The sequence below is a fragment of the Octodon degus genome, unplaced genomic scaffold, assembly GCF_000260255.1.
Source record: "Octodon degus isolate 3935 unplaced genomic scaffold, OctDeg1.0 scaffold00055, whole genome shotgun sequence".
Lineage (NCBI taxonomy): Eukaryota > Metazoa > Chordata > Mammalia > Rodentia > Octodontidae > Octodon > Octodon degus.
In genome coordinates this window covers 8,624,682-8,648,726 of record NW_004524631.1, presented here as the reverse complement: position 1 = coordinate 8,648,726, position 24,045 = coordinate 8,624,682, and the positions used below count along the sequence as shown (strand labels likewise).

The 24,045-nt window shown below is 43.1% G+C and overlaps 1 protein-coding gene across 6 annotated transcripts in view; it reads right to left on the bottom strand.

The window, feature by feature from the left end:
* Positions 1 to 24,045, bottom strand: part of Golim4 (golgi integral membrane protein 4) — an 83,060-nt gene that overhangs the window by 10,831 nt on the left and 48,184 nt on the right. The window contains exons 4-12 of one of the 6 annotated variants that reach the window (XM_023717842.1): positions 22,895 to 22,948; positions 21,175 to 21,340; positions 16,931 to 17,013; positions 16,355 to 16,438; positions 12,761 to 12,925; positions 10,350 to 10,682; positions 8,342 to 8,601; positions 7,726 to 7,808; positions 2,027 to 2,136 (exon numbers count right to left, since the gene is read on the bottom strand). In XM_023717842.1, the coding sequence (XP_023573610.1) occupies positions 2,027 to 2,136; positions 7,726 to 7,808; positions 8,342 to 8,601; positions 10,350 to 10,682; positions 12,761 to 12,925; positions 16,355 to 16,438; positions 16,931 to 17,013; positions 21,175 to 21,340; positions 22,895 to 22,948 (1,338 nt within the window). The remainder of the gene's footprint in view (positions 1 to 2,026; positions 2,137 to 7,725; positions 7,809 to 8,341; positions 8,602 to 10,349; positions 10,683 to 12,760; positions 12,926 to 16,354; positions 16,439 to 16,930; positions 17,014 to 21,174; positions 21,341 to 22,894; positions 22,949 to 24,045) is intronic. The other 5 variants (XM_023717843.1, XM_023717844.1, XM_023717846.1 and 2 more) reach the window with 5 other exon arrangements.

Genomic DNA, 24,045 nt, shown 5'->3' with positions numbered 1-24,045 from the left:
ATACTGACAGCTTGGCTTTGTGAGAAAATTTTAACTTTTTAAAAGTTTTTCTTTCTTTCTTCTTCTTTTTTTTTTTTTGTTGCAGTACCAGGGTTTGGACTCCAGACCTTGTGCTTGCCAGGCAGCTGACTATGCCTCTGAGCTGTATCCCCAGCCCCTGTGAGAAATTTTTAAAAGGCAAATGATGAAAGCAGTTGATAGGAAAGACCAGAAATGACCTATTAAGAGATTCTGAGAAAGACAGACAAGGAAAGGGCTAACTCTAAAGCAGGCCATCCTTTCGTAATGTGGACCTAAATTCTTTATTAACAAACACTACGAGGAAACTGAGAGCTGCTGTACTGTCAAGGGATGAAACAGGAGCCACTTAGTCTTTGAATATATATTATGAAAAATACTCTCCGAACCCCACCCTTAGTAGTTTTCAATTACTGAGTTCAACAAAGGCCATGCAAAGGATTCACTTTAGAATTCCACTTTAGAATTTTCCACTCAAGTTCCTAAACAATATAAATCCTCACAAAGATTCAGGCTCTACAGCCTGCAATGGGTAGCAACGGCCATGCTTAGTATGAGTTCCCTACGCGCTCCAGGTCATCTATGGGACACTCCCTCAGGAGACAAGTGCTCCCAAGAGCTGTGGAAGCCAGAGTAGGACTCGGTCTCCCCCACTGCTCTCCAAGGGAGAGTCTACTTCTCTTCGCTCAGGAGCCTGGAACATGTTCAAGAGCTCACTGCAGTCTCAGCGCATCTATGATCCACACATCCCTGGCGGTAAACTTCATTCAAGTGAGAATGACACTCTCCTCAGGAATGGTGAGTGCGAAGCGCTGCCTTCACACTAAACTCCACTCCACACATTCTTGTCATACAGATTTCCATTTATGTGCTATCAGTGACTTATGTGAGAATAGAGGCAAAATGTAACCTCTTCTTTTCAGAAACATGTGCTTCTTGTAACAGTTTCCAAAAATGTACACACTGCACCAACTCCAACCAAATAATCAGTAAGGAAATACATACACATGATAATTAAGACAGTTATATTACTAAATGCTATTAGCTCATTAAAAGGAAAGTTATATATCTGTTTTGTTTGCTCCATTTTTCATGTCAGTATCTTGAATTATGAGCAACTACTTTGAAGATAGCAAGGCACAATGTACTGAATATCATTGACCTACAGTTTTGTTCTGAAATCTTATACCATTGTTTTTATTGTTCATTTTTCTTTTCTTTAAAATTAAAAAAAAATTAAAGGGTTAACAGATATAATCACCTAATTTATAATAGCTAAGGCAGCAAGGGACAGATTGGTCCAACAATTCTAAGGCAGCAAGGGACAGATTGACAAAGGCTAATAATTTATTTTTAAAAGAATACCTGGCAGAAAAGCCAGGTTTCCTAGGATGTTTCTCAGAATAAAAAGATAACAGGGCAGTAAAAGATCACACAGGCAAGTAATTTTTAAAGCCTGTGGCAGTTCACAAGTTCAAGGGACTGCAGTACCCACCCCTCCCCTCTCTCCCTCGTCCCAGGCATTATACACTTGTGTCCTTGCTTTTGTGGGCCATTCTCCTGTTCTCTCAAGGTTTCTTGCCAGCTCTTGCTCTTTCCTGAAAATGTTTCAAGGCTGGGCCCCTCCTGGATGCTTTCTTAAACACTCTGGTCTCCTGTCCACCTTCCACACTTGCCTTCCCCATCTCCTTCACCTTTCAGCATTACTAAATGTCCCAATCCCTCTCCATCCTGTTTTGCCTAGGCTTTAGTTTAACTGATCTGAAACTGTTGGAGGGAGATGCTTTTCTTTCTTTCTCAGAGAAACCTTTGGCCAGTTTCATCACACAAATCTACATCCGGAGTGATGGTTTTTAATACTTTCGTGTGTAACTGTGCAAGCTGCCTTCCTCTCTGCTGAAGAAATAAAATACTATGTAGGGCCAGAAGTCTGAATCAGACATGGTGTCCTTTCTCCTTCCTGCCTGATGAGCTTCTAGGTGCTAGGACCAGAAGCGAGGGCACTTACATGTGCCTCAGATTCGGGGTCGGCTTCTCGGGACCCTTGCTCGCGGGGCTCATGCCGGTTACCAAGGTCTCCTTCGGCTTCATCTTGGTGCTGGTTTTCTCTTTCATAGGCTAGCAAATCGAAGAACAGAGATCAAAATGCATCCAATAGGGTTTTCCCCCTTTGAATTCAAAGCAACTGCAACTGTGGGCCTTCCCGGAGGTCATATCCCCCAATCTCACCTCCGGCGCAGCTAACTCCATGCACACCACCCCAACTTTGCTGAATAATTTTGTCTTTTCCAAGACTTTGTGTCTAAAGAGATAGTCTAAAGGACTGACTTCATTCCACCCTTGTAAAACAAGTGTCTTTAACAGAGGTTGCATTTTTCCCTATGTTACACAAGAAAACATAAATAAAACAAAGTCTAGACCTCAAGACATTGCTAACATAATCCACTAAGTTTTGGTTAATACCAGAGAAGACAATAAGTTTTAAAAGAAAAAATGCCACTAGGAAATGAGAGAAAAAATAAATAAGAAAACATAACACCTCAGTGATGGAGCTCAAAAGTACAAACAGAGCCCCACGCAGCCCCCTGCACTGAAGGGGGAAGAGGCGAGAAGAGCTGCGTGGCAGGAGGAGAGAACTGCTCGGTCTGCGGCATGGCAGAGAGTGCCCAGGTCTGGATAGGATGGGTACAGCATGGGCTGGTGACAGGAGGAAGTGCTTATTGGCGCATCTGCCACTGGTGGCAGGATAAACACGTTCCTTTACTACTGCATCCTTCGGTCTCCTCAGCAGTGCTTGCGGCCAGGCTTTGTGCCATCTCCCTGTCCCAGCCTCTGGATTGCCCTTAAAACATGCCTGCTGCCCTCAGCACAGGAGTGAAGGCGGGTTGGCATGCTGGCGTACATGGCCTCGAGGGGGACTGGCAGGGTCTTCTGGGCCTTGGGAAAAGGGTGTCCACTATTCACGCCTTTCGGGCCCCAGTCCTCTGCAGGTCACTCCTTCCACAGCCTGGCACTGCCTGCCCACCTTTCCAGCTCCTACGGACACACAGGAGGCAGAATTGCCAACAGCGCAGCACCTGTGCCTTCTCTGGGATTTTAGTTATGTGCAGTCGGCCCTGGTTCAAGAGCATTACATGAAAAATCCCAGAGATAAATAATTAATGCATTTTAATTTTTGAATTGTTCTGGGCAGTGTGATGAAATCTCGCATTGCCATGCGCCATCGGCCTGGGAGGGGAGTTGTCTCAGCAACGCATCCTTGCTCTGTACGTCACCTGCCCCTCGGTCACATCAGGGCCTGACACCAGATCCACCATAGGGGCATTCTGATGCTGGAGTTTAGGTAGCTCTTATTTTCTTAAAAATGGTCCCAAAGGGCAAGAGAAGGGACAAAGGCATTTCAGATGTCCCAGAGAACCCATGAAGTGCTTCCATAAAATGAAAAAGTAGAAGTTCTTAAAAGGAAAAGAAAAGCAAGAAAAAAAAAATTGTGTGCTGGGGGCTTGCAGGTTAGCTCAGTCGTCTAAAGCACCTGCTTGGGCACACTTAGTCAAGTACAGGGTACTGTGGTTCGATCCCCAGCTCCACAAGCCACACCAGACCCGCCCCTAAGGCAGCCTCAGCTAGCAAAAAAAAAAAAAAAAAAAAAAAAAAAAAAATCTTTCTACAATTAGAAAAAAAGAGAAAAGTGTGTGCTAAGGCTTCTATGACATGTGGCAGGAGTGACTCTTATCTGTAAAATTGTGAAGAAAAAAAGAAATTCATGCTAGTTTTTCTCTCACACCTCAAACTGAAAAATTATAGCCACAATGTGTGAGACAATCTTGGTTAAGGTGGAAAAAGGCATTAAATTTATGGGTGGAAAATGTGAACAGAAAATATGTTCTCACTGACGGCAGTGGGGCGCATGTGAGAGCACCAGGCCTATGGGAAGACGTCAGCATGAGCCTCTTCGATGAGCGAGTGACTCTACGTGATTCACGGCAAGTAAGGGACACCAAGACATTTGCTACAAGTCACTGATTCAGTAATAGATTTGAACTGAGAACTATTAACATTACTAGACAGGCTGATGAAGAAGGTGCTGCTACATTTCCAGTAGAGTTAGAGATGCGGACGAGGAGGAAGGATACCAGCTAAGGCAAGCCTTGAGTGGAGATGGCAACAGCCTCTTCTATGGGAAGAGGCCGCAAAGGAACCACATGCGTGAAAGTACAAAGGAGACCCTAGACCTCATTTGATGAAGAAGTGGAAGAACATAGCAGTCCTGAAGGCCCTCTCAAGCAGTGTTAATACATCAGGAATTTAGAAGACCGTGTAGGTCACATATAGGGGAAGATAAAGGACAACACACATATCATCAGAATTGGCTGAAGGGTTTCAAACTACACCAACACAAAAGCCAAAATTTATAGAAAATGATCACTGAACAGAAGGCAGCATTAAAGTGGCCCACGTGGTCAGTGAAGAATCACAGCCTCTGCAGGAATGTGTTCACACACTGAACAGACACTAGTTTCCAGTTACAGTGCTCTTAGAAAACCTTTCAGAAAAGAACAGAAGGAAAGCTTCAATTATGGTAAAGAAATCCCTCCCCCAGTGAACTGCAAAGACCCGTATGGGCGTGAGGCATTGTTAAGCTCAGGGGGGGCTCTCTCCAGGTGCTGGGCTGTGCACCAGACTGTAACAAGTCACACCCACCTCTGGGACCTGACAGCATTTGCTGAGACCAGCAGAGTTCCCAATAAGGATGCAACAGAATGCAGCACACTTTACTTTTCCCAGAACCCTCTCTTTCTTCTGTATTTTCGCGTTTCTCTCAGAACCACGAAGTATGTACTTTAGTAAAGGGAAATGGGGAAATCAGTCGTGCTGCACTCCATGTGTTTCCCATGCCTTTGTAAAGCAGCCCTTAATAAGCACACTTACTTTCAAAGCTCCAAGCTATTGTTTGGACTGTTGGGACATCTCAATTTGGAGGCAGATGTTTCTTTCCTATCTGCTCAGGAAGTTTGTGGAATACCAACACTGTCTACTCCTGACATTTAACCACTGACATGGTCATGGCTTGATGATCCTCCTGATGCAGATTTAATAGCCTAACACGACGGCACCATGCCTACATAGGCCAATGGGCCCACCTCATCCCATCATATAGGCATCTTATCAGCTCACATCAGCACAGTAAGAGGAAAATCCATCTTCAATTGTGCCCCTGGTGTTGGACTCCACTCAGATACAATGCTGAAGTAGTATTTCTTGCAAAGCCATCCCCTACTGTCCTGAAGTCAATCACACTGGACACTGGGCTTTTACTTTGTTCCCGGAAGCCACATGCTGTCTATCACAGGGATTAACATGCACAGTGATACCAGGAGGATATGGCTAGGGCAGCATCTACACAGGCCTGAGGAGTACCTATACATCAAGGAGTGTGGAGACCATTTCACTGTCACTGTCCTTTACTACGGCTTCCTTCCTACCTAAAATTTTATAGCCAGACAAAAACAAGGTTCCATAAATAGTTGTATGTAGCCTGTATTCCTGTTGCAACTAGCTATGGAATATTTGCTGGTGGTCTTGCTTGGCGAGCTACTCACCCTGCATATATTTTCAAAATTTATATGCATCTTCCCAAGCAAGGTTTCCCTGGATTTGGACAAGCATGGCACTCATACTTGAAGACAAGAGCCTGCATGGCTCCTTCCAAGGAAGTGTCTCCCACATTATTATGGCTTAGGTATGGGTGTTCCCCCAAAGCCTCATATGGTCAAAGTCAGGGCTGTGGAAGGTGACTGGATTTATGGGGCCATGGCTTTTGGCATGGTGTTGGGAAGTGGGGCCTAGCGAGAATCTATGTGTTACTGGGGATGTGGACTGGTAAAGTCCATACTCCTTTTCTTCTCTGCTTCCTGGTCGCCATGATGCGAGCAGCTCTTTTCTGTCATGCCCTCTGCCATGCTGTCCTACCTTGGAACCAGCTAACCATTGACTAATACAGGAAGCAAAGTAAGCCTCACCTCCCTCACATCATGGATGTCTGGTCTCTGTCCCAACAAGGGAAGTACTAAGACACAGTTCTGATGACAGTAATGTCGTGGACAGTCTAAGAAGACATAATGGCCAAGGCAGGTCTGAAGTCCACAGAGAAGACAGGAAAATGGTGGAATCTATTCTGTTTGCTTCCTGCCAAAGGCTGCTTCACCTCTCAGTATCCTGTAGCGAGATGAATTCCTGACTGAAAACAAGGCAGAAACATCGCTACCTTCAGCCACCACCCTATGAAGAATAGGAAACCTTCAGGGCTCCTAGAAGAGGTCACCAGAACATACAGCACACTGCAGAGTTTGGAGAAAGGCCCGCAGATGCTCCAAGTTCTTGAAAGTCATTTCCAGAGTAAGATCAACCCGATGAACCTGCTGAAGAAGTTGGATGAACAGTCACCCAACTTTATCGCAGGGGCTCACTTTGTGGACACATGTTTGGGCAAGGAATTCACAATCCAGATATGCCGCCGACCTCGTGCTCTATCTGAGGAGCCAGAAAAGGCCAAATCTGAGAATAGTCAGGCTGAAGACTGTGTTTGAGCTGCAGGAAGAACAACACACGTTGCTGTTTAAGAGGCTCCTGATCAACTTCCCAGAGCTGTGGAGAGCAGGGACAGTGGCTTCCTAGCTTCCAGGCATCCAGAGAAAACTTGGCTCTTGGCCCTTGCAACATTTCAGCCTCTAAGTGCTCTGATTTTTAATTTTTACAACTAAAGTTTAAATCAATAAAATGAAACATTTCACCTTAAAAAAAAAACCCTGTCCATTAAGACGGCAATGATGATGGTGCGACAACAGACACAAATCACACACACACACACTCATGCAGATGTATTCTTGCTGCTTTGAGGGCAAGTATTTAGGTGACAAGAACTGGAAGACCACACAAGGATCAGAATAAATTACTTTTGAAGAGAACTAAGATAAAGAAAGGTTAAGTATATGGACAGTATTCAGTCTACAGATAGAGGGTAACATAAATGCACAGAAGAATTTATTAAACAAAGAGGGGGAGAAAACTGTTTTCTAGACTTACTGATAGCAGAACAAAAGAGCTCAAAGTCACCGCTGGGGGACATAAGGAAAAATATTTTTTGAATCTTCAGGCTACAAATTTTACAAGGAGCTGTGAGTGAGTACGGCTTATCACCTTCCTTTAGACTATCCTAGAAAGCGATACCCATCCAAGATAGTGGTGCCAGGGAGACAGTTACTGTCTAGCTCCATATTACAGCAAGCAGCATTTGATAAATTACATACTAGAACTTTACCAAAAAAAAGAGCTATTTTTGATTTAATTTAAAAACTTCTGAGACAATGATACAGAGATTTCCAAGGTAAGAAAAAGATGCAGGAATTTCCCCAATGCATAATAATCCTATGACGATTTGTCAGAAATAACTTTTTGATATACCAAAAGATTAAACTATGGAGAAAATGTTATAGAGGAGAGAGACTGTTTTCACTGGCTTTCACTACCAGTATACACTCTTAGAGAGGATTAAAAATAATTCAGTAAAAACCGAAGAAGCATGGATTACAGATCTTTTGCACCTACTTGGGCATGCTTTTAGCGCCTTGGTGCTACATAAAATTGGCTCACTGCTATTGGATGTTACCTAGTAATTTTACTAAAGATTCATCATTGGTGAAGTCTTACCACCTCCCTCCTCTTCTTGGACTCCCTGGTCCTCAGGTCCCTGAGCAACATCATTATCCACAGCATTATACTGAGCTTGCTGCCTGTCAGGGACACAAACAGTATAAATTCAGTGACAAAGGTCATTTATCTTTCAAGATAGTAATAAGATTTTTCAATGTGTTTTAAAAAGCCATATTTTAAGTACACAGTAAGGTGTAATAATAAAAATATGCTTTCAAAAAAAGGTAGTATATCTTTAGGTGATAAGAAAAACACAGAGGTAGCATAAATCCAACTAGGCTATTGTAAGACCTAAACTATTACTGTTAAATAGAATATTATATTATATTTGAAATTAAATGTCTGGCACTTAATTCTCAACTTGTTATTGTATCATGGCTACATGAACAACGTGAGCCAATCACGTTCATAAATCAGCAATATACAAAGTTGTGTTTCATTTGTTTATTCAGCTGAGGAGGGGCTGCCTACACTCATCACGAGATGGAGAGGAGAGGGAGAGAGGTAGTATATAGGAGAGAGAGAGGGGAAGGAAGAGGGAGGAGGGGAGGAGAGGGGAGGGAGGGAGAGGGAAGGGGAGGAGAGAGGAGGCAGAGGGGGAGGGGAGGGCTACCGTAGCTGCTCCTGGTGCTGCTGCTGGCCTTCCTGGTGCCCAGCCGGCCTCTGCCGGGCCATGTCTCTGGCCAGAAGCTGCTGTTCCTGCTGCTGCCGCTGCCACAACAGTTGTCCCTGCAGCCTCTGCTGGTGCAAGGCTTCCTGGCGCTCTCGCAGCCGCTGGGCCTCCTCATCCCTCCTTGCTGCCAGCCTCTGCTGTTCCAATTGCTCCTCATACAGGGATCGGAATCTGGTAGCCGGCTTGGCTGAAGGCTGCACCTGGGACAAGAATGGGTTGATCCTAAGCAGGAGGAATCAGGCCCTCAGCGTTCGGCCTTCGTGGGTCTCACGGCAAACTCGGAAGGAGAGTCTGTGTCTGAACACCTCTTTCTCAAGTGAATGCATAAAGTCCCAGAACTCTTGTTTCCCAGCTTTCTCTGAATTGCTCTTGGCTTTGTGAGGCCACCACAGTCTTCCAGATTTGTGGACATTAAGGCAGCTTGGAGTATGGCCCGTGCCCAGAATGGAGCCGCGCACACAACATAAGAAATCAATTTCAAGCTGTAATTAAATTCATGTTCACGAGCCTCAGCCACCGCCAAGCACTTTGTAACCTACACTAATTGGGCCATTTGTGAGGCTAAGGCTTTTTCTATGAAAAGTTAAAGACCAAGGAATGCCAATTAACTCCAGCAGTGTGTACACTGGTCCCAAGTTAGCAGAGCCAGAATATGTCAAACTCCAGGTCCCAGTGGAAAGACAGAAAGCTGATATACTTCAAAGAAATACAGGAGGAGTTAAGGCAATCCCACTTGATAAAGGACAGTGGGATAAGCAATGGTTAAAACTCTGTTTCCCACTGAGCTACTCACTGCCTTCCCCACCCCGGCCAACCAGCACAAGCACACGCAATTCTTAACACAGGAAAGACAGCACCATGTTCAAGGGAACTGAACCCAGTGGAGATCTGCCATCCTCAGTGAGGAGGGGCACCGACCGGCAGAGGCTTCTCCAGGCTGTTTGCAACTATCCAAGAGGGCAAAGGGAGAGAGAGGTCGGGGCACCTGCTCGGACTACAGCTGCAGGCCACTAGGGTCTCTGTGAGCCCGAAGCACCAGAAGTATAGAGTCATCCACATTGAGGCAAAGGCCGGGGACGGTCACTGGGCTTTAGGTTAGAGGCAGCAGAAGGGTGGGCAGCAGCTGCACTCAGAGTTTCTGCAAACCCAGTGCTTCTAGTAATGACCAGTGATTTATTTTGTTAAAAGGAAAAAGTTTTACTTATGTGTGAGGAGCAGCAGAAATTGGTTAAACATAGTTACCTAATAAAATATTCCCACGTGGAGAAGTAGTCAGTTTGTTTTGTTTTATTTTGAGACAGGGTCTTGCTATGCAGCGGAGGCTGGCCTTGAACTCACTATGTAGCCCAGGCTGGCTTTGAATTCACAGCGATCCTCCTGCCTCAGCCTCCTGAGTACTGGGATCATAGGCAAGTGCCACTATGCGCAGCCCTGGTAAAAACTTTTTGATAAAAGCACTTTGATGCAGATTGAAAGTGACTGGTTAAATGCCATCACATCAACTAGGGCTACATAATTAGGAAGAGGAGGCTCCTGATAATTTAAAAAAAAAAAAGGACCTTTCTTTTCTACCTCAAGATACTCAAGATGTATTTGCCTGAATACATTCTGGCAAAGCAACTGTTAGGGTGCTCACCTACGCCACTCTGTCTGAGGGACATGAGGAAGGACCTTTGTGCACCACTGACAATGGGAGGAATACACACACACACACACACACACACACACACACACACACACACACACACTGCAACTGCTCCGGTCACCCACCATCTTTCTGAGGTACATATGCAGCTGTTATTAATATTACAACGATAAACTTCAACACATGAGCGTTATAGTTAATGAAATCCACCCATTTTTAAAGAGCCTGCAATACACAAAAAGCATTTTCAAAGCACAGGAGGGTCCCACCCCAGAGGGCCCGGGGGTGGGGGGGAGCTCGCACCTGGGCGGGAGGCCGAGCATACAGCAGCTGGGCCGCTTCCTTCTGTTCGTGCTGCTCTCTCCACTCGTGGTCCTGCTCCTCTGGCGACGGGTCATGCTCCTCCTCGAGGTGTTCAGCCTGGCCAACCTGCTCCATTTCCTCCTCTTCCAGGGCCTTCCTGTGCTCCTCTTCTGCCTGGTGTTCTGCCGGTTCCCTGGGCTCCACTCCGCGGGGGCTGTGCTCTGCCGCAGCCCGGAATTCTGCCTCCTTCGGGGTGGGAGTGTAAGGTTTCATTTCTTCTGCTCTTTCAGGCATCACTTCTGGTTTCTGCCACACATCACCATGGCGAGACACCTAGGCCAAGCACATCATGGGAAATGGTACCCTTGTATTTCAGAAGTAGTGATGTAACACCATTAGGGCCATGCCTACCTGGGAGTAGCACCAAGGCGAAATCCCAGAGCCTAGAAATACAGACTATCCTAACTTAAAAAGATGGACGCAGTAGTCACAATTCTTACTGTATAATCTCATCCACATAATAGAGATGGACTACATAGGCAAAATTTCATTTCAACAAGAGTATAGTTGGTAACCAGGTCAGGAAAGCCTGTGCATATCCTTGCCTCAGAAGTAAATCTTTCCTTTAAAATCATTCTCACTCTTACCTTCCCTTAGAATAAAAAGGAAAAAGTCTCAAACTTCAGCAATGAAATGGTTACAAAATTTTCTCTCATGTCAGTTTTGTTTCCAATAATTATATGAAAAAAAGGATACAATCCAATTGAAGAACTGAGTTTATTTTTCATTATGATTTTTAAAATGCCATTATTAATGGTCATCCATGTTTAAAATAGTGCCAGCTGAGATATAATAAGGTATCTTTAAGGTATTATAATAAAATTCCTTTGCAAGCCAGTCTTTGGTAAAGATTTTGTATTGTCAAGACAGAAAACTGAACAGAACAACCTCAAAAAGTCACGTTTTAGAACACTACTCCCGCAAAATCAGCTGATTCAACAGAGTACTCCCCCACAGTTTCCGAGGTCTCTATATAATCTCCATGACCTAGGCAAGGAGCAGTGATGTTAATAGGGAAATCGATGGTGCCGTTTTCTTCCTTAGCCTTCCTCGTCAGAAAAAAATTACTTTTTTGGTCAGATTATTTTCCCACAATGAAAATAAATATGAAACACTATCCTGAAACTAACAGAATCACCATGATCAAACTTTAAAGGTGGAACTGTAGGAATAATAAACTGGGGAGAAACACTCACTTCTCAGGCATGTGAGTGTATACTTCTGGAGGCATACATTTTACGGAACTCCTCAGCTATCTGGCAAGCATGACTTAATACCGCCCTGACCTCATAGGAAATATTTCTCTAGAGCTCCAAGCAATTTCAAACTCCCATCATATATCTTCACAATATCTCTGTGAAGAAGGTTAGAACAGATAACTACTGTCTCCAACTCACAGGCAGAAATTCCAAAGAAGCTCTGAGTTACTAGAAGATTCACCCAGTCAAATGTTAGTCAAACTAGGAAAGAACAGAACCAAATGCCAGGCAAGTGACTCATCTATCATGTTTTAAGCTAGTGGTTACCATAAGAGCCCAAGAGAGAACAAGGGTCTCAGAAGACAGGTACTGTCAGTGAGGAATGCCCTGCAGAGAGTGAAGACAATCGTACGTGAAGTCCTCTCAATCAACTTTGGGGAAGTTTTCTCAGACATTTGCTGTTAAAAAGGACTTGGCTAGGGAGAAAAATAAGCATACTTCTTATTTTTGTTACATGTTGTGTTGTAAAAACAATTGTGAGAATTAATAGTAAGGAGAACAACACTTTTGATCCCTTACTTAATAGACTTGACTTCCATAAGGAATAAAGCACTCATATCCCAGGCACGGCCACGGATGTATTTTACTATACATCTTGGTCTGCTTTACATAGGCTCAGCACTAACCCAATTTCAAGTATATTGGCTTTAATACTTGAGAGGGCTGTCACATAACATCCTTATGATCGTTTAACCTTCTCACCCTGCTCAAAGACAAAAATAAATCAACTGACCATGAAATACTTAGACACTACCACTCCTTTAAGACAAATAAACGCTCATGAAAAAGACATGGCCGGTAAAGTCTTTCCCATAAAACCCTGAAGCAGCAATTGTCAAAATGTTTGCCCCACACCAGTTGAATCAGTTAGAAACTCAAATCCTCAGGCCTTGCCTCCAAATGAACCAAATCTAAAACTTGGGCTGGAGCGCGGTAGTCTGTGTTTTAATAAGCCCTACTGGGGATTCTATTATGCACTAAAATTTGAAAGTACTCCTCTGAAGAGCGGGCAGTATGGGGAACAGTTCACTCCTGACAGCTGCACGGGGAAAGAGGCCTCACCACAGAGCCCCAGGAGTTCAGGCGGCTTACCTCCGGCGGCTTTCCACTCGGCTGCCTCCGCGCTGTGTTGTAACCTTGTGGAGAATGTGCCACCTGGGCAAGGGTCTCATTCTGCAGCTCTGCTTGGTCAGATTTTCGAAAGCTTGGAATCTTATTCAGAGTATCTTTCAGTTGTTTATATTCTGCAACTTGAGTCTGCATGGAAATTGCACAATTGGATGCAAATTGCACAAGTTGAGGAGGGAGAAAAAACATTTACAGATGGGCATTTGAGTTCACTGGAAGATCAGACAAAAAAATTCCTCCTGTATCCAACAAGGAAAATACCTAATTTTCATGCATTGGTTATTCTTCTTGGACATACTTACTCATTTGAGCACATGCGTATCAGAATTAGCGTTAAAAGGAAGAGGAAATAAATACCTAAGACAGATGTTAGTTGCTCATGCTACATTAAACACAGTTATAATTTGTGTAAATAGCTTTCTAGTATGAATTTATTAAAATATGGGTATGCAATAAATATCTTATCACATTAAAAATCAATTAACAACTCACACAGTTATACAAATACAAGTGCAGATATCTTTGCAATATGGTCTGAGTAACAGTTTCAGTGGAAAGGAGTCAGAGTACGAGTGTGTGTGTGTGTGTGTGTGTGTGTGTGTGAGAGAGAGAGAGAGAGAGAGATTTATATATAGAGAGAGAGACAGAGAGAGAGAGAGACAGAGAGAGACAGAGAAAGAGAGAGACAGAGAGAATTGTTCAGGTCACCCTCTCCCTCTGAGTTAATTTTGTGTTCACATACCACCTCCTACTTGCTAGAATGCGTCCTAGATTGTGTGCTCTGCGGTTCTTGAAAAGCAGTGAAACAGGCATGACATGGGATGGGTCTGGATTTTTATTTCTCAGTCCTAAATAGCCTTTTAAAGTGATACGGGCAGGCTGGGGAGATAGGTCAGCAGCACAGCGCCTGCCTGGCAAGTGCAAGGTCTGAGTTCACTTCCTGATTACAAAAAAATAAAAAGAAGAAAGTGATAAGGGCAGTAATGCAGGTAGAGAGTGAGAATACACTCACAAAGGTGTATCTATGTGCATATATCGTTGGGAGTGTGTGTATGGTGTGTGCTGCAGTATTTTTAATACAAAGAGCTGGAAAAATACAAAACCAATGAATTGTAATAAAATTAGCAGACACTGTGTATACATTACTCTGTGTACACATCAGTGCTATCCTGAAAGAAACGCTGTGTGCACACACATACACACACACACAAAGAACGAGAACTCTGTGTACACAAGGCTCCAGCGGGCGCCTCCCTCAGTGGGCCCTGTAGAGTGGGTGAGGTGAGCTGGGACAAGCCGGCCTCCTGCTGCCCTCCATGCTGCCCACAGAACCTCCACCCAGGGAAGTGACACAGATTAGCTTCTCTCTAATTTGCCACAAGTGAAAAAGTCTGTTTGCGAATCCATGCCAAAGTAATGCCTATGCATAATTTGTAGAAAAGTGTCCCACTTGGCTTGTCACAGTCCTTATCTCAGATAGCCATCAAAACACTGGTAAACCAACTTTGGAGGTCACAGAAGAAAACAAATGTGACATCCACATAGTAATGATTTTAATAGTTTAAGTTACATGGAGCACTATATGAAACTCAATTATATTTTTTCCTTTCTCCTCCACATGGCTAACATTTGAAGGCAATAAATTCTGCGGTTCTGCTATTAACTAAAGATGGAGGCGCTTGGGCTCCCACTACAGAAATTATGGCTTAAAGGATCTGGGGCAAGATCTAAGTAATATGATGAAGAGGAGGTCTCAGAACATATAGTTAAGAATTAACTGTCATTTTGATACCAGGAAGATCTGAACTTCATGTTTGGCATATGTGCTGCCAAAATGAATACAAGATCTGCACTTGCAGCGTGATTCTGGTCACCCAGCTATCACAGGCCAGCTACGTGGACCTGTCCCTTTGGCCTCTGTTTACCTAGTTATAAAATGTTATATACCTTGCTAGATTATAAGATTTAAAGTCCTTAACTATATTTAAAAATCAAGGTGTCAAGACAGAATCCAAAAGATGATTTGCAGAAAAATGCAGACACCTGAAACAGCATTTTTTAAAATTAAATTTAGGAAAAGTTCCAATTTGGTGTTATAAACTTCATTTGTGTTTTTCCAAGATTCATATATTGAAATGGTAATTGTCAAAGTGATAATATGGAAAAGTAAAGACTTCGCAGGGTAATTAGGTCATGAGGGTGGAGCCCGTAGAAACCCTCAGAACTTCCTACATCTGTTTTACTCCAGGAGAACACAGGGAAACTTCAACCTGGAAGAGGGACCTCAAAAGAATCCAAACACACCAGCGTCCTAAGTTAGAGTTCCAGCCTGCAGAACTATGAGAAATAAATCTGTCCTGTTTATAAGCCACTTGTTCTACAGTGTTTTTATAGCAGTTCAAACTAAGACATATGGCTGTAATTATTACCTTAGGTATAGCATAACTATTTGAAAAGGCAAGAAAAAATTAAGAGTATTCCCTCAAAAAGGAAACTCAGAGAAATAGAAAAAAAAAATATATATATATATGCAAATTTATTTTTCTATTATAAAACCTCATCAGTAAGTAATGTTGTCAGTGTGCTTGTTAGAAAAATTAACATTGGCTGTATCTTCTTATACTTTCATGGGCTTTCAGATTGTTATTTAATCTGATATTTATGGTTATTACAGCACACGGTACCCAGATCAGTTTGTCACAATTTACAGTACAAAGAAGAACCTCATAATAAATGACACTTGATAATTTCATAAAGAGAGATAATGCTGTACACTCTCACAGGTACTTTATAACTTTGCCCTTTTCTTGTAATTCCTTCAACCAGAAAAAAAAAAAAAAAAAAAGGTGACGATCTAGTTTAATAGGGTGACTACCTAGTCATCCCTGTTTCTTTGCTTCCATTGGAAAGCCACACAGCGCACAGCATGATCTCTCTTTAATAAACAATCCTGTTCTTATATTTGTTCACTTGTTCATTCAGTAAATACACACTTAGGACCTGCCTTGTGCTGGGGGCTGCTCCAGCCTTTGAGCAAATGTACACTGTGACTCTAGTATTTTCTACTCTATCGACTTGTCTACTTTTCTGTAATTTAACCAACACCAACCACATAAGCCCTGCCCCAAAGGTATTGCGTGTAGGTTTGAATGCTGCCAATGAGGGAAGAACAGGAGGGGGAAAAAGGTAACAATGATTTATTCAGGTAGCCAGCATCATAAAGTATACAGATTCCATACCAAGAGTTGACACAGATCAGATAGTTGCAAAATACCTATGGGACACTTTCTATGATTTGAGTAAGTGTTAGATTACAGGATTTAGGGCCTAATAGAAGTAGAAATAGTCATATGCACCATATAACCAGTGCAAAAAATAATCAAGTGTTTAATATTCTCTTGGATGAATATGAAAAGCATGCACTGTTTTCAGAATTAGGACAGCTCGTTCCTAAGAAGTTCACTGAAGATCGGCTTGTAAGAGACTGCATGCATAAAAGAATTTGGAGGTATTAGGCAAACTTTTAAAAGAACTGACAGAGGCTGCTACCCTTCTGACCTGTGCAGCAGCTAGCGCACTCTTGTGGTCTTCCAAAGTCACTACAAGCTGTTCATGCTCGGAGAGTAAATTCTTATGCTGCTGCTACACAAAAAAGAATTTTACACGTTGAGCTTTATGTTATAAAACAAGTGCTTTGTTATACACTGTCTAAATGTTACTTGCTTATTTATTGCTGTTAACTTTAAAATTATTAAGGAGGGAAAACTAAAATTTATGTAGTAGTCCAAAATCTAAAATACGCTACGCAAACCTAGCCATTTACAATGAAATCAAAACCAAAGGAATACCTCTTTCATTATTAATAAATCTCTGGAAATATAAACATTGTTAAAATGCAGCCAACTAGCAAAAGAATAATTTCAGTATTCAGAAAACACTGTCATGAAAACATTTGGATTTTTCAGGCGACCTTCTGTATCTTAGGACATTCAAGTGGGAAAAGTATCAGGTGCTCTACAGTTAGTTACGCAAGGCCACAGTAACAGTCTGGTTTTGATCAAGTGACTTTCACAGTCACTGTGCAGCATTTACGCGGGTACACAGCAAAGAGCCCCGCGCCTCCTCGTACTTTACCTTGACATCCTGCAGCTGAGTGTGTATGTCTTGGTGTGCTTTCCTTAGTTGTCTATTCTCTTCTCTCAAGTTGTACACGGTTTCTATTTTAGAAAAAGAAAAAACACACACAGAGCCTTGAAATTCTCAGGCTTTTGATTCTTTGAGTTTTACATCTGAAGCATCACTTTGCTTTATGACTTGTTCTGCACTTTGACAGTACGCTATTACGAATCAACAAAAACTACCTCACACTGCCAAACAGCATGGATTCCGCTAAACATCTCAATAGTCTGGCTCAGGGGTTTAAATATGTTTAAACAAGCTATTCACGGCAGATGGAAGTCTATGATTTTTAATTAATCGGGACTTAAAAATGAAGTCTTTCTGGCAATAAGCCCTTAAGAATAAAATTACCAGGCCTCAGCTTTAAGTCTCTTCAAAATTAAAAATAAAATTATCAGGAAGTGCAGGCTGTATTTCTCACAGCATGAATAATTTCCACAGACTCTACAAAGACAAATCAAGACATGAGACAGAAACCCTACTTATCTGTTTAAAAAAAAAAAAAAACTATTTTTTTCTTCTACTATTAAGTTCCTGATTAAACCAAATTAGGCTTCCAACAGGACAGCTCCTTTTACAGTTGCAATGCTGAGATGCACAAGTCAGAATGAACTCCTAACGTTCGCCCTTCCAGCTCTACTGCTCAGGGGAGAGCTCCTTACTTAATGATTTCTTTCTTCCTCCTCCTCCTCCTCCTCCTCCTCCTTCTCCTCCTCCTCCTTCTTCTTTTTTTTTGGCAGAACCAGGGATTGAACTCAGGCCCTTGCGCTTGCCAGGGAAGCAATGATTTCTTTTTTTGATACAGGGTAGAGTCTGACCTGCGTAATGATCCTCCTGTCTCAGCCTCCCCAGCGCTGGGATTACAGGCGTGAGTCACCATGCCTGGCTTCAGGGCTGGCATGGCATGGGATACTGGGGATCAAACTCCGGACCTTGCACTTACCAAGCAGCACTTAGACCACTGAGCTATCTCCCTTGCCCCTTGCTTAATGATTTGACCCAACTTTCTTCTTGGTAATTTTCTGTCTTTCCTTGTATCTGGAGATTGAATATTAATAATGCCAGCTGTCAGCCACAGCTACAAAATTAGCATTTTTTTCTGGCCCCTCCACGTTGGTCTACATAGTATTTCCCACATTTGAATAGTTGTCACTGCTAAAAAAAGTAAAGAAGTAGGTTTCCTCTCAGGAGATATTAGGCCCATTGTTGTGCGAGAACAATATGTACAAGTTGAGTGACAATCGGCTGACTACGGAAGTCATTTTCCAATGGGAGACACTTTCGAGAATTAAAGGTGTGCTATCAATAATCTGTGACAACAAGCATAAACTCAGATTGTGCCAGCCAAGCTGTCCCTAAATGACAGTCACCTCCTGCACCCAATTCCTAACTTTCCACTCAGCATGGAAGGAAAATGACAGTCACCATTTCTCATCAGACTTTCTGGGCATTTCAGTTCCCTGATGGCTCCTGTCTGAACCCTGGATCCTGGAAGCATGGCTGGGTCTCGGGGAGAGACCAAAACAAAGTAGAGAGTGTGGCAGGGATGGAGCATGTGTAATAATTACATGCAGTAGTGCATTTTCTCAAAGACAAACACAGGACACCACTGGCAACAACCCATGAGGACCGAATTGGACCCAAAGATGGACATGAGTTCAGTCTAGTGCAGACACACCCACACACCCACACACACCCACACACCCTCCACACCACCACCACCACCACCACCACCACCCCACCCCACCCCACCCCACCAACTTAGCTGGTCCTTAAAGGAATTTCAGATGACACACCTTGCTGAGTTCACCTGTTGAATGACAGCTGAGCACCACACCTACCTTAAAGGTCACTATGGAAATTAAATAAGATCATCCATACAAAACACTTCACCTGGTACTGACACAGGTAGGCGTTTGTTACATGACAGCTACTGCAATGATGGCAAAGAAGAACAATTGTCTGGGCCTATCACTTACACACTTCCTCCTCAACTCCCAAAGAATTCTGAATTTGGACCTTGCATCAGATTCAACAACCAAAAGAGACTTGGACTACACACCTGGGTTAGCTACCCGGCCTGAACTGATCACACAATGTTTCAGCTCAGCTGTCCTAAACTTTTGAAAGAGTCCTGATCACATCAGAAGGGCTGATGTGCAAACTGCTCACGGAAGCGTCAGAGGCACTGTCCATGCTTGGTTGATCCGGGTTGCTTTGTGAAACTGTCCAAGGTACTGTCCTGCTCTCCCCCCCAAGCCATGGGTGTATTCTCTTTCTGCTGACTATACTCCTAACACATTCTGTAGTTTCCTTTTCATCTTGGGTACCAAGAAGCTCAGAACAGATGCTAAGGCTGGACCATCCACTACTCAGATGGAGGTCTATGTGTCCTCTTTCTCCTGGTTCTCATTTTTTCTATAAACACATATTTAAGTTTTTATTATACATGGATCTTGCTTTTTAAGAAAAACTGTAGACAAGAAAACCTGCCTTTCAGTGCTATTGCTACATTTAAATGAATTACTAAACTATGTAATGTTCTCAAAGTAGGCTTTCAGAAACCAGCTACCTTAGAAAATGTTGTTGTTATCATTCTTTAATGGATCTACCTACTCTCTGTATAATTTAATGAATTACTCAGTCATTTATTGAACCTGATCATCTTAGCAAATGCCAAATAGTGTATCCAAAAGCCAGGGTGTCTTCCCTCTCCACACACAGCAGCAGCTTCCTCAGACACCTGAATTCTCTTCCTTTATACCTGGGCGGATTTCTGGTGTTTAGTCTTTCTTACATTTTTGTTTTATTATCCCCCACCCCCTGCCCCACGCCTCTTACCACCTGCCTATCTTCAACAAGCTAAGGAGCCTACATATCCACCTCTTGGATACCATCTGGTGACACCTGGCCCTCTATCAAAGCCACTCAACCTTTTTTAGGATTGTTTCGATGACTGTCTGACTCTTACATGCCTTTTTGCTATTACTTATTACTTATTTTTGTAAATACTTAGAGACAAAACGTTGCAAGCACGGTATAAGCACTTAGCACCCCACTTCTGTCCACGAGGACACCCCAGTATGTGACTCACTATCCACAGAGACTGTCTGGCATCATACAACACACTAAATGATAGACCACATTTGGATTTCCCACTGCTTCTGCACGTGCCATATACCATTTAAAACCAATTTTCATATTTTCAACTTATTTAACACACAGGAATTTCATCTGAAAATGCCTTGGTTCCTTTTTATGAAGCTCATACGTAGTCAGCAAAGTGGTGCATTTTGTCTCATCTTGCTGCAAAACTTCTTGATGCTGACACTGATGACAGCTATTGCACCATATACCAATAATGACTCTAGATGCCTGACGTAAGTTACTCCTCACACCAACCCTATGCAGTTGATACTTTTTGTGATTATCTCAATTTTACAGACAAAACAATGAAGCCTGTGGTGATCATATGACTTTCCCACTGTCACATGACAGTAATTCAAGCCAAGATCCACAGCAGTCTGCATAGGGAGGCTGAGCTTTTCCAGTTCCTGTCAGCAAGCAGCAGAAACTTCTCTGCCACCGTGGGGATGTTTAGAAATGTGTGAAGCAATGTCTGGTCATAGCAGTAGCTGGGGAACAGGGATGGCCTTTAGCAGATAGGAAACCAGAGATACTAAATGTTTTCTTAACACACAGAAAAAGAATTGTCTTGCCCAACAGGGCCACATGCACTCCTGAGACAGAACAGGATACATTAAATTATCTATTCTGCTTGCCTATAAAAACCTGAAGAAATCAAAATAGAACACTGGATAAATGTGACAAGATTTACACAAATGAATGAAAAGTGTATTGTTTCATTGAAACATTAATATTACTAATTAATAATAACTAAAATTATTGTTAACTGACTCATTTGATTTTTTTATTATTATCTTTTAATGTACTTGGTTGTTGCATGGTCTCACTACGTAGCTCAGACTTGTGGTGATCCTCCTGCTTTCAGCCTCCCCAATGCTGGCATTACAGGTGTGTGCCACTAGGCTGGGACTCTGGCAGGCTCAGCCCACCCTCAGGGCGGGCCTGACATGGCACATGGTGCTGGGGATCAAACCCAGGTCCCTGAGCTTGCCTAAGCAGGCCCTTCAGTCCACTGAGCTATCTCACCCGCCCCTCATTTGATTTTCAAATACCTTTTAGTTTAGAAAGTTCTTGCTCCTTTTCCTGCTGGAGCTGCAAGTACTTCTGCTTGTGGTCGCTGAACGCTCTGCTGAAGTCTTCCCCTTGTCTGCGATGCTCCTCTTCCAAGTCACTGTGCTGTTTCTTCAGCTCCTCGTGCTGACTCTGCAAGATGAAAACCTGAGCAGAGATGTATATTCTCTACAGCATCCTAGACTTTCTTGCCAGCATGACCTTTATCTTCCAAGGAAGTAAGAATGAATGAAAAAGCAGCATTCATCTTCCTCAGACTCCCCTCTACTTGCAAAGTTTCCTTACCTTTCTGCATTTCCAATGGATACAAAAAATAATCTTTCCCTTTATTTATTTGGTACCTGGAATCGAACTCATGACCTCGTGCTTGCCAGGCAGGTGCTGCTGAGCTATAACCCTGGGCCTTCCCCTTTATTTCTAATATTGTTGCCAACAACAAGAAGTTAGCATGATGGAAAAAAAAAAAAAAAAAAAAAAGGAGTGATTTGGGGAAATCCTCAGACTCAAATTATTATAAAAATAAGGTAACGTTAGTGACAAAATTATCTGCCACAGGCATTATGGGATTTCTCTCTCACCCTGTGCTTTCCCACCAGCATACCGTGGTCCCTCACTCCACGACACCCTCCAGAGAAGCAAGTCTGCAGATGCTCAGGGCTCTCCCTGTCATAATATTTTTATTCACATCTGCATAGCCTCCTCTTTGCTTTAAACCATCTCTAGATTGCTTATAGTACTTAATAACATGTAATGCTATATAAGTTGTATTATATTGTTAAGGAAATACAGCCAAGAAAAAAAGACTAAATTCAGTACACGTGTCCCTCTTTCACCGATAATTTTAGAAATATGGATGTTGGATAAACAGACAGATGCAAAACCAGAGCATGCAGAAAGACATCTGTGTGATTTTTTATTCTGAGGTTGTCAGCCTGCAACCCAACCATAACCACAACCTAGCTAAACTCTGGTCTTCCAAAATCAGTGTAAAAGGATGGACAGTTTTAAGCCATGCGTTGTGCTCTTGATAACAGGAAAGGTTCCGGTTACAATTCAAGGCCTGTGCCCTACTGACACAGGGAAAAAAGAACACGCCGGACAAAGAGCGGGGGACTTGGAGGGGTGGGGATGTGGCATGATTTGTATGCTGCATGGAATAGCCCGCTGCTCATCTCCTCTGGCTTGACAGAAGCAATAACTTGTTCTCTTTTTTTATTTTTGGTTTTCCTGACACACAGTAATGAGTTCTACTCAAGGACTAAAGAAGGAGAATCTTTAAATAATAAATTGCATTCCTGTAGCACGTAAAAGTACATTTATTAAATACTGGAAACACAAAGGAGGGAAACACTTTTAACAGTTCTTCTGCTTCCAGTCTGTCTAAGATAAAAGAAAATGCCCATGGAAAACAACTACTAAGAGAAATTAAATAAACAAACAAAATCCTTTAAAGATAAAAAGAAAATTAAAAATTAGAAAACAGAGCTTGATTAAGAAGATGGGTAATAATATTAAATGTGTTCTCTGTAACCAAATAATACATTGAGGCACTGCCTCATTTATATATAGGTTTTAGCCAATATAGCCCAATGTGGCACGCATCAACTCTCTGTAGACTTTCTTCAGTTATTTTAAAAACTTTCAGTTCAAGTATTAGCTAACCCTTTATTTCATTCATAAAGAACAATTTAAATAACTCACTTTTAGCATTTGGTGTTGGACATTCAACGCACTGTATCTGCTATTGGAGTCTTGCTGCAAATTGAAAAAAAAAAAAAAAAAAAAAAAGGTCACCAAGAGAAAACTAACCTGGTTTTCTTGCTAAGGACAGCTTCAAGCTCCTAATGAAAGGTTTTCATTTATTTCACTCATGTAGGCGAAAATGGATTCCATGTTTGAACCAGGGTATGGCCAGGGCCATCTCTACTTAATAGCAAAAATGAAGTTTCAATAGACTCACAGGATTGCCGCGTTTTAGTGATGAAAATGCAGGAATCACAAAATGCTAGGCCGGCAGGGCCCTTAGAGATTGCTGAGTTCTTCCTCTGGTATGTTAAGGAACTCAGGCCCAGATGCAGGCAGGACACTGGCGACACACTGGGCACACACAGTGGGCACACAGCGCTGGCACTGGGGTGAGGCAAGGGCCACACCTCCTGGGGCCAGGCTGCCCAGGCTCAGGCAGGGAAGAGAAAACGCGCTGCTTCCCTCCACTCTGGGGGGCCAGAAGTTCTACACACAGATTTCACCACCACGAGACTCTGTTACAGGGTGAGAAACTGAGAAGGGGGACCGGGCATGTTCAGGAGAGTACTACAATGAGCGGCCAGCCGGGAGTGGGCCCGGAGCCTGCAGGGGACTCCATGCCTGAACCTGCGCCTCTGTGGTCCACGGAGCATCTGCAGGAGTAGGGCTTCCTCACTGCTAAGCCTCGCGCACCCAAACCGTCAGCACGCGGAAGACGCCTGCAGCGCTCGTCCCCTGGCGTTGGGCCTCTGTAGACTACACCTCCTGGTTTTCTCTGGCCACCAACAAAAATACACACGCATACTCTTCTCATATTTTCGTAGCTTCTAAAACGGACTATAGGGCCCTCCAAATAGCTCAGCGGATTAAAGCACCGGCAAGCAGGCGCAGGGGCCAGGAGTTCTATCCCCAGGCCTGCCGTGCCGGCCCCGCCCTTGGGACGCGCCAAGAGGGTGACCGGGACTGCGCGTGGTGGCGCACCAACTGTAATCCCAGCTCTTGGGAGGCTGTAAACAGGGAGATCACTAGGAGTCCGATCTAGTAGTAAGACCCTGAACACCCTGTATACCGTTCTCTAAAATACAGGAAAAAAATAAAAAAGAAAT